A 14320-nucleotide genomic window follows, 5' to 3' on the forward strand; every position below is an offset into this window, starting at 1 on the left:
GAGACAATATAGTTAAGGGCTGGAAGGTCCAGAAAGACCAGCTCACAATTTGATGCTCACCTCAAAGAGTGGTGAATGCTGTTAGTGAAATAGCTGCACAAACAACTAGCAGAAAGACGGTGGTTCGAATCCTGGCATCCCATATCACCCCCAGCCTGCCAGGACTCATTTCTGAGCAAAGAGCCAGGAGTAACAAAAAATACCAAAAACAAAGATTAAGGGAGCAATTAAGATCCACAGGTGACATAATGGGAGTAGTAGACATAAATCGAGTAGTGTGGCTTGGGATCCATGGGAGAGAAAGGAGATGCACTGGTCATGAGTGTGGTGTTGGAATTATTTGCAAAAACGACTATTAATAACATTGCAAACCACAGAACCTCAATAATAAATTACAGTTTCTATGCAATATTAAGTCAGGGCACATGAGTCACGTTTTCTTTTTTTGAAGAATTGCTTTAATTATACAGGATCTCTTTTCCACACACATTTTAGAATTATTTTACTTCCCTGTAAAATGCCATAGTAATATGGATTGCATTCAATATGTAGAATTTTTAGATAGAACAGGTACTTAACAGTGTTTACTTTTCCATCACTGAGCATGGATCTTTCTCTCCTCTATTTTGTTTAAAAATATTTTGGATAGGGGCCGGCGAGGTGGCGCTTGAGGTAAGGTATCTGCCTTGCAAGCGCTAGCCCAGGAAAGATCGCGACCGTGGTTCGATCCCCCGGCGTCCCATATGGTCCCCCCAAGCCAGGGGCAATTTCTGAACCCTTAGCCAGGAGTAACCCCTGAGCATCAGATGGGTGTGGCCCGAAAAACCAAAAAAAAAAATATTTTGGATAGACAAAGGGGAGGGGGGGGATAAAAAATATTTTGGATAGTATATTTAATGAAAAACTTTTTATTATATAGGTATTTTTAATACCTCTATTAGATTGTTTGGGGTATTTAATATTTTTATGCAATTGTGAATGAGATAATTTGGCTACTTTAATTTTCCTTCATTGTGTTGTTAGTATATAGGCAAACAACAGACTTAGGTGTAACAAACACCATCCTCCTGTTGTCTCTCAGCAATGCCTCCTACAACACAGGGTTTTTTCTGTAAAGGGTTTAATAGGACAAAACAGATAAGAAGGGGAGTCAGTATCTTATAGCTTACCCTCAATACAACCGACCATATCACTCCAACCAATAACTCTTCCCCCCAGAACTATCCCCCACCTCCACATACAGTATTTCAGCAAAGGTTCTTATACTCTAGGGAAGGGGTCTCGTGGCCCATGGGCCATTTGTGGCCCTAAATACATTTTGTGGCCCACGGCCAGCCTTCAAATATTGCACTACTTGCAATATTTTTTTTTTTCGCTTACAGAATAATTGCAATAAAAATCACATTAGTAAGAAAAAAATCGCATTAAACATTCGCATACCCCGAGCAGTTTCGTTCGAGGTATGCAAATATTTAATGCGATTTTTTGCAATTTTTTCTTAGTAATGCGATTTTTATTGTGAATATTCAGTAAGGGAATAATCATGAATACTTTGCGCCTAGCGCTGACATTATTTCCGCTGCTCCTGCCCACTGTCCCTTGCATTATCGGAGGCCTAAGGGAGAGAAGTTTATTACAGAATTAGATTTTGTCATACCTTCATCATGACTTCATCAAAGCCTGCAGTGAAGAGAAGATTGATGTCGAGCACAGACAATTTCAGGAAAAGTGGGAGACGCAGTATTTCTTTGTTGAGCACAGGGGCATCCCCATGTCTTAGTTGCTCAGAGAAAGTTGCAGTGCACAAGGAATACAACTTGAAACACTATTATTCAACTAAACATGCTGAGGAATGTGCAAAATATCAAGGAAATGAGAAATCCAAGAGCAAAGCAACAAGATTTCAAGAAAGCAACCAAAGAGAATGTTGCATCAGTCAAAGCTAGTTACATGATTAGTGAGATGATTGCTAAGGCAGGGAAACCATTCACAGAAGGAGAGTTTGTTGAAAAATGCATGTTACAGGCTGCAAGTATTATCTGTCTGGAAAAGAAAGGTCAGTTTAGCAAAATCAGCCTTTCTGCCAACACTGTGGCAGAGCGCATTTCTGACATGTCAAATGACATTTATCATCAACTGTGTGAGAAAGCCAAATGTTTTGATGCATACTCAGTGGCTCTTGACGAGGGCACAGATATAACAGACACTGTGCAGCTCACAACTTATGTCCGTGGTGTTGATTGCAATTTTGAATTGACAGAGGAGCTGCTCACAATAATTCCAATGCATGGCCAGACCACCGCTAATGAGATATTTTGGCATATGTGTGATGCCATTGAGAATGCAGGTTTGCCATGGAAGAGGTTTGTTGGAATAATAACTGATGGGGTGCCATCGATGACAGGGAGGAATAATGGACTGGTGGCACTTGCTCAAAAAAAATTAAAGAGGAGGGTGTAGAGAAGGCCATTGCTCTTCACTGCATTATCCATCAGCAGGCCCTTTGCAGTAAATGCCTGCCGTGTGACAATGTGATGTCTGTTGTTGTGAAATGCATCAAACAAATCAGATCCTGGGGCTTAAAGCACAGGAGGTTCCATGCTTCTTTAGAGGAAATGGTGTCAGAATATGAAGATGTGCTCTATTTCACCGAGGTATGTTGGCTCAGCAGGGGAAATGTCCTGAAAAGATTTTTTGAGTTGAGAGAAGTGAATGCCTTTATGGAGAAGGATGGAAATGCTGTTTCTGAGTTGAGTGATCACAAATGGCTCATGGACTTAGCTTTTCTTGTTGACATTCACACATAAGCTGAATGTATTAACAAGATGTTACAAGGCCCGGGGCAGCTTATCAGTGCTGCCTATGACAACGTGAGAACATTTCCCACAAAACCTTTGTTATGGAAATCCCAGCTCTCTCAGACAAATCTTTGCCATTTCCCAGCATGCAAGGATGTGGATGCAGGCATACCATTCAGTGGTGAGAAATATGTTGATGCTATTTTTAAGCTAGAGAAGGAATTTGATCACAGATTTGCAGACTTCAAAAAGTACAGAGCCACTTTCCAAATTTTTGTGGACCCCTTTTCCTTTGATGTGCAAGATGCCCCTCCTGTGATTCAAATGGAGCTCATTGACCTGCAATGCAACTCTTATCTCAAAGCCAAGTTCAGGGAGATTAGTGGAAAGCAGACATGCATGGGCAATTTTTGAGAGATTACCCCCCAGCTTCCTGAGCTTTCCTGAATGTTCAAGCGCACCATGTGCCTTTTTGGGAGCACATATTTGTGTGAAAAGTTACTCTCCACATTGAACTTCAATAACTCAAAATATAGGATTAGACTTAATGATGATCATCTTCAAGCCATACTGAGGGTCTCAACTGCTTCCTCTCTAAAGCCAAATGAGGTTGAGATTTGTGAGAAGTCTCTGGCAGCAAGGAATAGGCAAAAGATGCCATGTTCAGAAGAACTGTTTATGATCTTCACTCAATGTTCTATTCATGTTCAGAAGAAATAATTAAAACTGTTAATAATGAGGTTTGAGGACTTTTTTTTTTTTTAAATCCCTTATGCGGCCCTGCCTCACCCCGACTTTGCCTCCTGGGGCAGGTATATTGAGTTTGAGACCCCTGCTCTAGGGCTATTGCTTTCAGTTTGACACAGGAGTTTCCATCTGAGAGGACCTTTTACTCTTAAAGTGATAGACCCCTTTTTTGGAATCTATCTCCAAACTGTAGTTTTGTAAATTTTGCAACCTGCCATTTTATTGGACTATAACTATTAGCACTTTTGCTTGTGCATTCTTATGGATTTTCTATGTGTTTTATGGCATCGACAGCTAGTTAAATTTGTTTTTACCACTTCTCAAATTTGAAGTCATTTTTATGTATTTTTCTTGCCTAAAAGTTAAGGGTTTTTGTTTGTTTGTTTGTTTTGCCCAGGAGTTATCTTTTTCTTCACTAGATAGTAAAGTAAGATTTCTGTGGATTTCACAGTACATTGTTAGCTGTAGATTTTCTATAAATATATTTTATTAGGATGTGGTATGATCCTTTTATTATCAAGTTATAGAATGTTTTATCCTAAATGGAAGTTGAATCTTATCAAATATTTTATAAAAAGCAATTAATATTACCAGGGAAATTTTATCTTTTATTGTAGTTGTAACAACAATTGACGCATAAATCAAACCTTTTGTCATCTACAATAAAGCAAGCTTCATCAAGATAATTGATAATCTGCATGTACTGTTCTAATTGACCTTCCAAGATCTTTTTAGGACTTTCTGCATCGGTATTCTTTGGGTGGATACATCTCCAGGGATTTTAGTTGTTTTTATTTTTTCCCTTTCTGGTTTGGTAAATAAAGTAATATTCTACATCCTGGTCTATGTTTGGGTATGTCCAAAACTTCTCAAAAGTTTGCACAATATTAGTTCAATTTTGGAAGTTTTGTATACTCAGTGTTGTATTTTGTTGGTGCTGGAATTTTGTCTTTAGGGAAAATTTTTTATTACAGTTTTAATTGTTCAGGCCCTCAATTTCTGTATTTTTGACATTATAATTAATCTATTTCTTCATGGATCATCATAGAAAGTTGTAATCAACGTTTCTATTCTAGGATTTCCCATTTATCTGCATATATGAGTTTACAGTTTGTCTATTGCATGCCTTTGTTACTGCATAAAAGTTTTAATTATGTTTCTTTCATTTTCGATTCTTTTTATCAATTCTTTTCTTTTCTCTGTGAATAAGTCTTACATGAGGACTTAAATTTATTTGTCTTTTAAAATAGCCAACTTTTAGTTGCACTAATCTTTTATTACTATTTGTTTTTGTTTGGGGGCCACACCCGGTGATGCTCAGGGGTTACTCCTGGCTATGTGCTCAGAAATCGCGCCTGGCTGGAGGGACCATATGGGGTGCTGGGGAATCGAACTGCAAAACCTCCTAGGTTAGTGCATGCAAGGCAGATGCCCTACCACCTGATCCAACACTCCAGCCTCTTTATTTCTTTCCTTTTTTTGAAAGTAACTGTTTTAAAATCAGCTTTATCTCTCCCCAAAATAGTATTTTATTTTGGTATTTAATCAGTGACTATAGAAATTAAGTTCCTTTGATCTTCTTGAGTCATATTTTTACTACACTACACCAAGAATATCCATACTCATCAAACATTTATGTTCACTTGATTCCATGTATCATCCACTGTAGTATAGTGAAGGATCAAAACATGGAATTAAGTGAAGAAGGGGATTTGATGAGTGATATTACAAATTCTACCAGCCTTTCTATCCTTCCTCACATTTTGGATTTAGATTTTGTTCCTCTTGCTATTTCCAAATGAATATTTTATTTATTTATTTATTTTTGGTTTTTGGGCCACACTTGGTGATGCTCAGGGGTTACCCCTGGCTATGTGCTTAGAAGTCGCTCCTGGCTTGGGGGACTATTTGGGACATCAGGGGATCGAACCGCGGCCCGTCCTAGGCTAGCTCAGGCAAGGCAGACACGTTACCTCTAGCACCACCGTGCTGGCCCCTCCAAATGAATATTTTAAATTTATTTATTATTTCTATGTATTTCTGTTGGAGACTGTTTGGAATGATTAAAAAGCCCTCTCACTGATCAAAATGAAGTTTCTGAAAGTCTTAGCCAAAGTGCTTACAAGCTGCATGTGGCCTTCCTTGCCCTTGGACCCAAAGAAATAGAAATAGCCTAGAGCTAGGGAGTTACTAGGCTCCAAGATGTCCTTGTAAAGACAGGGGTCAAAAGGCCCAAGCTGAGATTAGATTTTGTACTTTGTTGCTCAAAAATAATGTAAATCTCTTGACTGATGATAATCTTATTAACCTTGGAAAATCAAGATGTTCCCGTGGAAAATTACAGCAATTCCTACTGTTCCCCACCCCTACTCTCTCTGTTTTGCATTGTCTATAAAAGGTCTAATTTTTCTTTTATTAAAGGGACTCCTGATCGGACCCTCGTCTCGAGTCTCATTATTTCCCAGTCCCTCTTCTATTTCAGGCCGGATTCTTCTTCGAGAATTGCGAATTACTGACGTGGTCCCCAGCTTTACCCGCTGGTCGGGGTCCCTGGAAGGCCACATATTTCTATTACCTTGCCTTAATTTTTCTTTTATTTAAACATCATAATTAAAAGTTATTTATGGTTAGTTTCAGTCTTATGACATATAATATCTTTCATCCATAAACATTTCCCTCCTCCAATGTCCCTAGTTTTACTCCTACCTCCTCACATGCCTCTGGGTGGGCATTGTTCTCCTTTCAATATCTATCTATCTATCTATCTATCTATCTATCTATCTATCTATCTATCTATCATCTATCTATCTATCTTTCCAGGTCTCTTTCTTCTTTATTATCCTTTTAGAAGCTATGGTTTGCACTATTGGTAATGAAGAGGAACCATGCATATCATTTTATCTCCATTCAACATCCAGTTGTTGTCCAGAGTGATCAGTTCCAACTATCAATGTCAATGCAGTCCCTTTGTCTTTTTTATGATATTTTTTATTTTTTTAATTTTTATTGTGACCAAAGTGAATTATAAATCTTTCACAGCAATATTTAAGGTTCATAGTGACAATGAATGAGGGGCATTCCCACCACCAGTGTTGTCCTCCCTGCACCCATGTTCCTGGCATGCATCCCATATCTCCCTTCTTTACCCCCCAAAACACTAGTATAACTGGTCCACACATTATAGCTTCTTGTAGACTGGGTTTTGATTCTGTTGTCATTGACTTTGAGTTTGGTTTTCAAGTCTGATCATTTTTATTTCCACTACATGTTCATATAAATGTCTGGTCTTGGTACCATCCTTCCCCCCCTCAATTTATGAGGCTGAATGATTCAAGTTATGTAATTCTGTTGGAGATAAAAAGAAAGAGAAAAAGAAAAGAAAAATTTGGTAGAAACTACGCAAAAAAGAAAAAATGCACCCAGCAACAAAAAATCACCAAATAATAACCACAAGCGTAAAAAAGAAAAAAAAAGTGGAAGAAAAAAGAGAAGGAAAAGAAAAACATAACAAAACAAAAATGAGTGATGGTATGGCAGGGTTTTGTGCTCTCCCATTTTTCTTTTTCTTTTTGCATAGGCACAGTAAGTATTGGGGAAGAAAGGGTATTCCCTTGGCCTAAGAGATTCAGGGTTTCTCTGCCCTTGAAGCATACCTTCATGGGAACAACTACTGGCTCCATACGTGCTCATAACCATATCTAAAGGGCTTTTTTGTGGTGCCAGGAAACTTTCCTCTCAGTTAAATCAGGGTACTGTAGCTAGAGATTTTGGTATTTGTACAGGTCATAGGACAAGGTCTAGTATAGAGTCTTTACAGTTCTAGAAGTTCTGTTCCATCATTGTTGTTGTGTTCTGTAATAAGTGTTCCTTGTTTTTGCTCAGATCCTAAGCCAAAGCCTAGGATATTATGGTTACAAAAGTTCTGCTCAGTTTCTGTTATCAAAGTCGAGCCTCTGTAATTAGAGATCTTGATTTCTGTGCAAATCCTAGGCTAAAGCCTAGGGTAGTGTTTTCCTTATTGCTCCCAAGGTAAATTCTGCCCAGTAGTGGTTGTCAAAGTCAGTTTTCTGTAGTTAGTGCTCTTGGTTTTTGTACAGATCAAAGGATGATACATCTTCTGATTTCCTCTTACTGTTAGGAGATGTGATAGGACAACCTGGTCTTAAATCAAGTTGTCATTTCCTCATTGTCAGGGCGTCATATCAGAACTGGCACAAGTTGGTGCCAGAGTGGTGTTAGAAATTTTCCAGCAGAGTATGGTTCCTGGTGTTGTTGCAGGGAGCTGTACTAGTTCTATGTCTGGTATCTGGGGTTCAGGGTTGGACTAACAGTGTCCAATCTCATGGAGACTGAGTTGTATCCACATGTTCATGGTGGGTTGCGCCCCTGTATTGTAAAATGTATGATTTCTTATCCCTAGAAGATAAGGTCTTGTTTCTGTGTCTATGGTTTCCTTTTTTTTTTGACTGTGCCTATACAAAAGTGTATGGCGTCATATTGTATTCTGGTGCTATTCTGAATAAGGGTGACAGGCTATGCAGTCTCTGTGCTCTGATTTTGACCTGGGCTTTTATCCCAGGAAAGACTTTTTATTGTTTTTTGTACCAAGCAGCACCAAAACTGGTGAGGATAAAGAAAAATATGTGTGTGTGTGTGTGTGTGTGTGTGTATATGAACAAATAAATGAAACTGAGTTTTAAAAAAGGAAATTGAAGAAAACTAGTGATGTAGGATGCTACCTTTATATTTTGGAATAAACATCTTAAGATGCATTATTAAAAAAAGATTAAACATACAAAGGCAATATAGGCCTTCCAAGTAAGTCTTTTGAGATATTCTTGTGAAGGGTAAAATCCAAGACACTTTTTTTATCACACACCTTGGTCTTGAGTTTGCATCTTTATGGAATCATGTAGTGTCCTTGAGCTGAGGGTTTTTCTGAAGCTGAGTCCGGTACCATGCAACAGTCCACGATTTGAGGGGGTGAGAAAGGCCACATAGTATAAGTCAGTAGGTGTGTGGGTTGTAGTTTCTTGCCGGGGCACAAGATGGGGGACTGAGAGGGTGTCTTTTCATTGAGGAACTGGGTGGTGGTTTGTTGGGGTAGGAGGTAGGTCTTGGTGCCTAACAAGTTAAGAACTGAGGGTAAAGAGGGTTAAATAAGGAGGGATAACAGATCAGGATTGGTGGATGAGGGGGTAGAAGGGATTCTGAACCTGAGGAGGGTAATATATAAGAGGGACTATATACACTATATAGATAGATTGTTTATGGTTTAGGTTTGCAATCAGAGAGAAGACCACTGTATAGAAACTTGCCCACATATAGACTGACTTTAAAGATCTATTCGAGTGTTATCCTCCAAATCTTGGGCATTCCATTTCCTTTCCTAAGAATAATCTAAAATTAGGAGCACTGTTAAATAATGGTTAAAATGTATATTCGTCGCGCAGGTGCATTAGCGCATGTGCGATTTTAAAAATGAGGACTACTAAAGAAGGACACCCCTGCAAGGGGGGACCACCACTTAGCCCCATTTATGGCCATGGAAGGCTATGTATGATTTCTTTCCCCCATCCCCCAGAGACCTATCTGCCAGGCCTTTCCCTGAAGGCCGGTCTGGCATGGTCTCAGTCCCCTGCACTAGTGTTCAATACAGGAGGCCTTTTGGCTAGGTCCCCCGCTCAGTGAGCCCCCACGTACCAGTTGAAAGAGGAATGCTGAAGTCCTGCCATGTGGGGGTCACTGAGCTCAGCTCCAGCCTCTCACCAATAGTTTATGCACTGGGGAGGAGTTTCTCTCCCACCCCCTAACCTCCCAGTGACCCATCTGCCAGGCCTTGCCCTGAAGGCCCGTCTAGCATGGGGGAGCCTCAGTCCCCTGCACTAGTGTTCAGTACAGGAGGCCTTTCAGCTAGGTCCCCCACTCAGTGATCCCTCATATACCAGTTGAAAGAGGAACAGTGAAGTCCTGGCATGTGGGGTCTGCTGAGTCCAGCTCCAGCCTCTCCTGGTTGTTTATGCATTGGGGAGGAGTTTCTCTCCACCCCTCAACCTTTTCTACTCTAACTTCACTGCTCCACTATCTGTGGCAAGCTTACTGCTATAGACTAGTCCTCCTGACCCTCAACTCTATTATCTTTGGATAGTATTACCATACTATCATTTTTATATCCCACATATGAGTGAGATTATTCTATATCTATCCTGCACCCACTGATTTATTTCACTTGGCATAATAGTCTCCATATCTATCCATGTATAAGCAAATTTCCTGACTTCATTTTACCTAAAAGCTGCATACTATTTAATTGTGTTAGATGTACCACTGTATCTTTAACCATTCATTTTTTTCTCAGGCATCTGGGTTATTTCCAGATTCTCGGTATTGTAATTAATGCAATGATGAATATAAAAGTAGAGAGGAATACTCTGTGGTGCGTTTTTATGTTCCTAGCAGTAATCAATAAAACAGCATGGTTATAGAAAAAAACACTCTTATCAATGGAATAGACTTGGATGCTCTGAGATGGGTTTGCGGGTATATGATCAATTAACCTTTGATAAAGATCTGGAGCAGTGGTGCAAGTGGTAAGGTGTTTGCCTTGCTCATGCTAGCCTAGGAAAGACAGCGGTTCAATCTCCCAATTTCCCCGATGGTCCCCCAAGCAAGGAGCAATTTCTGAGCACATCATCAGAAATAACCCCTGAGCATCACTGGGTGTGCCCCCCCAAAAAAGTGAAGCAAATAAAACCTCTTCAACAAGTGTTGGGAAAACTGGTCAGCTGCATGCAAAAAGCAAAATCATACTTCTATTTAATGTCATGCACAAAGATCAAATCAAAATGGATTAAACCTTGATATTAGACCTGAAACCATGAGATACAACTAGAAAAATGTATGTAGACAATTTTATGCCACTAATACTTAGGGCATCTTCAAGGAAGAAACACCACTGGCCAAGCAATTAGAAGCAAAGATAGAAAAATAGAACTATATTAAAAGGATAAGCTTCTGTACCTCAAAGGAAAACATGAGTAGGATACCAAGACTAACCATAAAATGGGAGAAACTATTCCCCCAATAAATAAATATAAATAACTCTCCACTTGCAAGACCCAGGCGGGTCTGAAGAAGAATAACCATGAAGATTAATAAATCAAGCCAGCAGGAAAGAATGATGAAATACAGTTGACTTTATGTCTCATGGTCTCTCATATGAAACTAACCTTTCTTTATTCTCCCAGTAAAAAATTGAATCAGGTGGGGGAGGGTCTAGTGAGATCCATGTGTGGGTGTCTTGAGTATCTTTTGCCTCTTTCAAAATCTGGGTAAGCAGCTCTAAGATGATTTCTCAGAAATTACTACTCCATACTGTGGCCTATGAAAAGCTCTGTCTTGTACATGAAGGATGCTGAAAGTTATTAATCTCTGACTTAGTCAGAGCAGGTCCAAATGGAACTTTTTAAAATTATTTGTGCCCAGGTTCAGAAATTAAGTCTGGTGCACCAAATTGGGTAGTTTGCTTTGGTTCTGTGTTAGATGTGATTAAAAGTTTCGGGGCCGGGTAGGTGGCGCTGGAGGTAAGGTGTCTGCCTTGCAAGCGCTAGCCAAGGAAGGACCGCGGTTCGATCCCCCGGCGTCCCATATGGTCCCCCCAAGCCAGGGGCGATTTCTGAGCATATAGCCAGGAGTAACCCCTGAGCGTCAAACGGGTGTGGCCCAAAAAAACAAAAAAAAAAAAAAAAAAAAAAAAGTTTGTCAAATTATAGCCATCTAGAACATGAAAGGTGTGGTCTTGTTAGGGTGAAACTCAGTTGTAAGCCTATCATAATGAGCCATGGCTGCAAGCTCTGAGGGGCAGAGATGAAACTTTCACCCTATTTGACACTACGTATCTCCGGAATGGCTGCTGACTGTTCCTGAAAATTGACTTTTCTTTATTCTGTTGTGTTTAAAATAATAAGTCTTAAGAAATATGTCTCAAGAAATAAGTAAGTCTCAAGACTCTACAACTCATGTGTTCCAACACAAATATATTTTTCAAAAACAATTTAAAAGACTAGTAAATATAAACATTATAAAACACTATAAACTTATTTTGTCCAAACAATTTGATGATAAATTGCAACTCAACACTTATCACCATTTCATTGGTACTAAAATATATTTCAATAAAGCATGAATTTTCCTACCTCCTCAATAATTGAAGATAATTACATTTATTTTTAAATAATATTCAGATAGCTATATAGACAGTCTTCTCTGCAGTATGTTTATTATGGTTAGGAATATTTGTTACCCTGGTGCATGTTCCATTTCCAAAATTTATGATATAAATATGCATTTTAATTTGTTGTCTATCATTTAAATTATAACTTCAACTCAAACTGCATAAAACAATTGATAACAATAAATTATATGTACTCATGTACCTTGATAAAATTGATTATTTGATTACATTGCATTTTCCTATGAGTATATTAATATATCATCAGGTGGTTAGGTATTGTACAAAATATATAATTTTCCAAAGTGAATTTCTATTTTCATAAAGTTAGATAAGAATAAAAATGACAGAAATCTTCAGATGTTCTTTCAATTTAAGTTATTAGAACTCCCCTAATCCACTGACCAAAGCTTAGTGTGGTTAAAACCCATCTTCATTACAATAGTACAGTAGAAAATACTCATATATTCCAAAAGAAAAAAAGAGAAAATATTTTTAAAACCATGCATAATTTTAGACGAAGGACCTATAGTTGATATGCCACTAAACTTTGATTTATTATAATTTCAGAGAAATGAAGACTACAGAATTCAATTATCATTGATATAATTACAGTTTTATTTCATTTTGGAAACTTGTATCTTAGAAATAGTAGACTGTCTTCTTAATTAACCTAATTAATCTTATTTTAATTCTTAGAATAATTCAGCGGTTTCATATATTTATATGACAATTTTTCAAAAGTTTTTAGACATATGTCCTCTATATTTAAGAATCCAAATTTCATTTGATGTAAAATATTAATGATAATAGTTTATTTGTGGTCACAAGCAGAATTTATAATATCTGCATTTGGGAAATTAAGTGAGACTCCTCTTGCCCATTACTGATTATTTATGTTTCTCTATGAATTATTTCTGGACAAATAAAATGTCAGCGGTTAAAATATTACAATCTTGATGCATGATGCATTTATATATAGATTAAGTTTCCTGTCATATTGTGAATTGTATTAATAAAACATACATTTGAATTATTAATTTTGTCATTTTTCCATCCAACAGCTGCAGAAATAACAGTTCATCTAACTGTAGAAGAGGCTTCTGACAACTGCACTCAAGAATGTCTTGTTCTAGGTCATTCTGATGCCTGCTGGATGCCATCTTCTCTGACCCATTCCAGCCCTTCAAGGTCACCACCTTTTGTTCTATGTCACCAGTCCCGTCCTTCGCAGTCACCACCTATCATTCACCACTGACATCTGACAGATGTTTCTGATTGCCACCTAGTTTCTTTTGATACAATGCACTATTCTGGGCCACAGTCCTCTCAATAACCTAGGAAGTCATACCATGTTATAAGTCTCCAACAATACTGGCCTCTGTTCTATACCACAATCTAATTTTATCACAGGCTACTGTTTTTGCCACTGTTCCCCCATGAACAAAGTCATCAGTCCCTTAGTATAGCCCTCCCTTGGTACAAGCTGCAGCAATTCAACAAGCTCATCTATGCTATAGGCTGTTGCTGCTCATTTCAACACTGCACAATCACAAGCTGTTTGAGCCAAGAGTGGATGTATGGTATTTGATCCAATGAACTATTTCGTTGAGTTGTAAAGTAGTAAATTATCATTGTATACCAATGTCTGAAAGAATTAATCCTCGTGATAAATCAATTAATGTCATTCCTTTGAGAAAATTTCAGTCAGTGTTGACAGGCCAAAACCCCTAAAGCTGATAATAACATTATGGAAGAGTATACTTTAAAAGTTTAAGTGGTTATTTCACATTTTGCAATAGAATATAGAAATTTAAGTTTAATGAAATTTTAATACTTATATCAAACTGCTAAATATGTAAATAACTATGTATATAAAAATATGCCAGATCAAAGCAAGGCCATTAATACCAAAAATTTATAATTTTATTCAAATATAAGAAAAATAAAACGAATAAAATTTCATACTGCTTTATATAAAAATAATGTTAATTTAGGGTATTAATATATGGTATATATGAATTTGGTACAATGTAATTTTTCATTTTTAAATATATGCAATATTATGGATTTTTTCATTCTGATGTTTGTGGACCCAGAATTCAGCAAATTAAAACTTAGTAAGTATCTAACTTTCATAAACATGTTCAGAATATGTAAACTTCTGTTCATATGGAGTTAGAAAGCTGAACAATTGTATAATTTTTGTCTTTTTTGTTTCTTTGTTTTATTTTGGGGGGCCATGCCCGGTGACGCTCAGGGATTACTCCTGGCTATGTGCTCAGAAATTACTCATGGCTTGGGGAACCATATGGGACACCGGGGAATTGAACCACAGTATGTTCTAGGCTAGCACCGGCAAGGCAGATGCCTTACTGCTCCTCACCACTGCTCTGGCCCCATAATTTTTGTATTTCCATATAAAATTTGCTTGTGATGTTTATGTCCAGAAATTTTAGTGTTGCTATCCTCCAAAATGTAAAGCAGTGGTGAAAATTTTCCTTATAAATGCCATTTTATGCTTTCTACTTTTATTTTAAGAATC

At 37.9% G+C, this 14320-nt stretch overlaps 1 protein-coding gene across 1 annotated transcript in view; it reads left to right on the plus strand.

Moving 5' to 3' along the window:
• Positions 1-13284, plus strand: part of PCDH11X (protocadherin 11 X-linked) — a 1221358-nt gene extending 1208074 nt beyond the window's left edge. The window contains exon 6 of the mRNA XM_049766592.1: positions 12840-13284. Coding sequence (XP_049622549.1) covers positions 12840-13033 — 194 coding nt within the window. The 3' untranslated portion in view covers positions 13034-13284. The remainder of the gene's footprint in view (positions 1-12839) is intronic.
• The last annotated feature ends 1036 nt before the right edge of the window (positions 13285-14320 follow it).

Source organism: Suncus etruscus, chromosome X (assembly GCF_024139225.1).
Source record: "Suncus etruscus isolate mSunEtr1 chromosome X, mSunEtr1.pri.cur, whole genome shotgun sequence".
NCBI classification, from domain to species: domain Eukaryota; kingdom Metazoa; phylum Chordata; class Mammalia; order Eulipotyphla; family Soricidae; genus Suncus; species Suncus etruscus.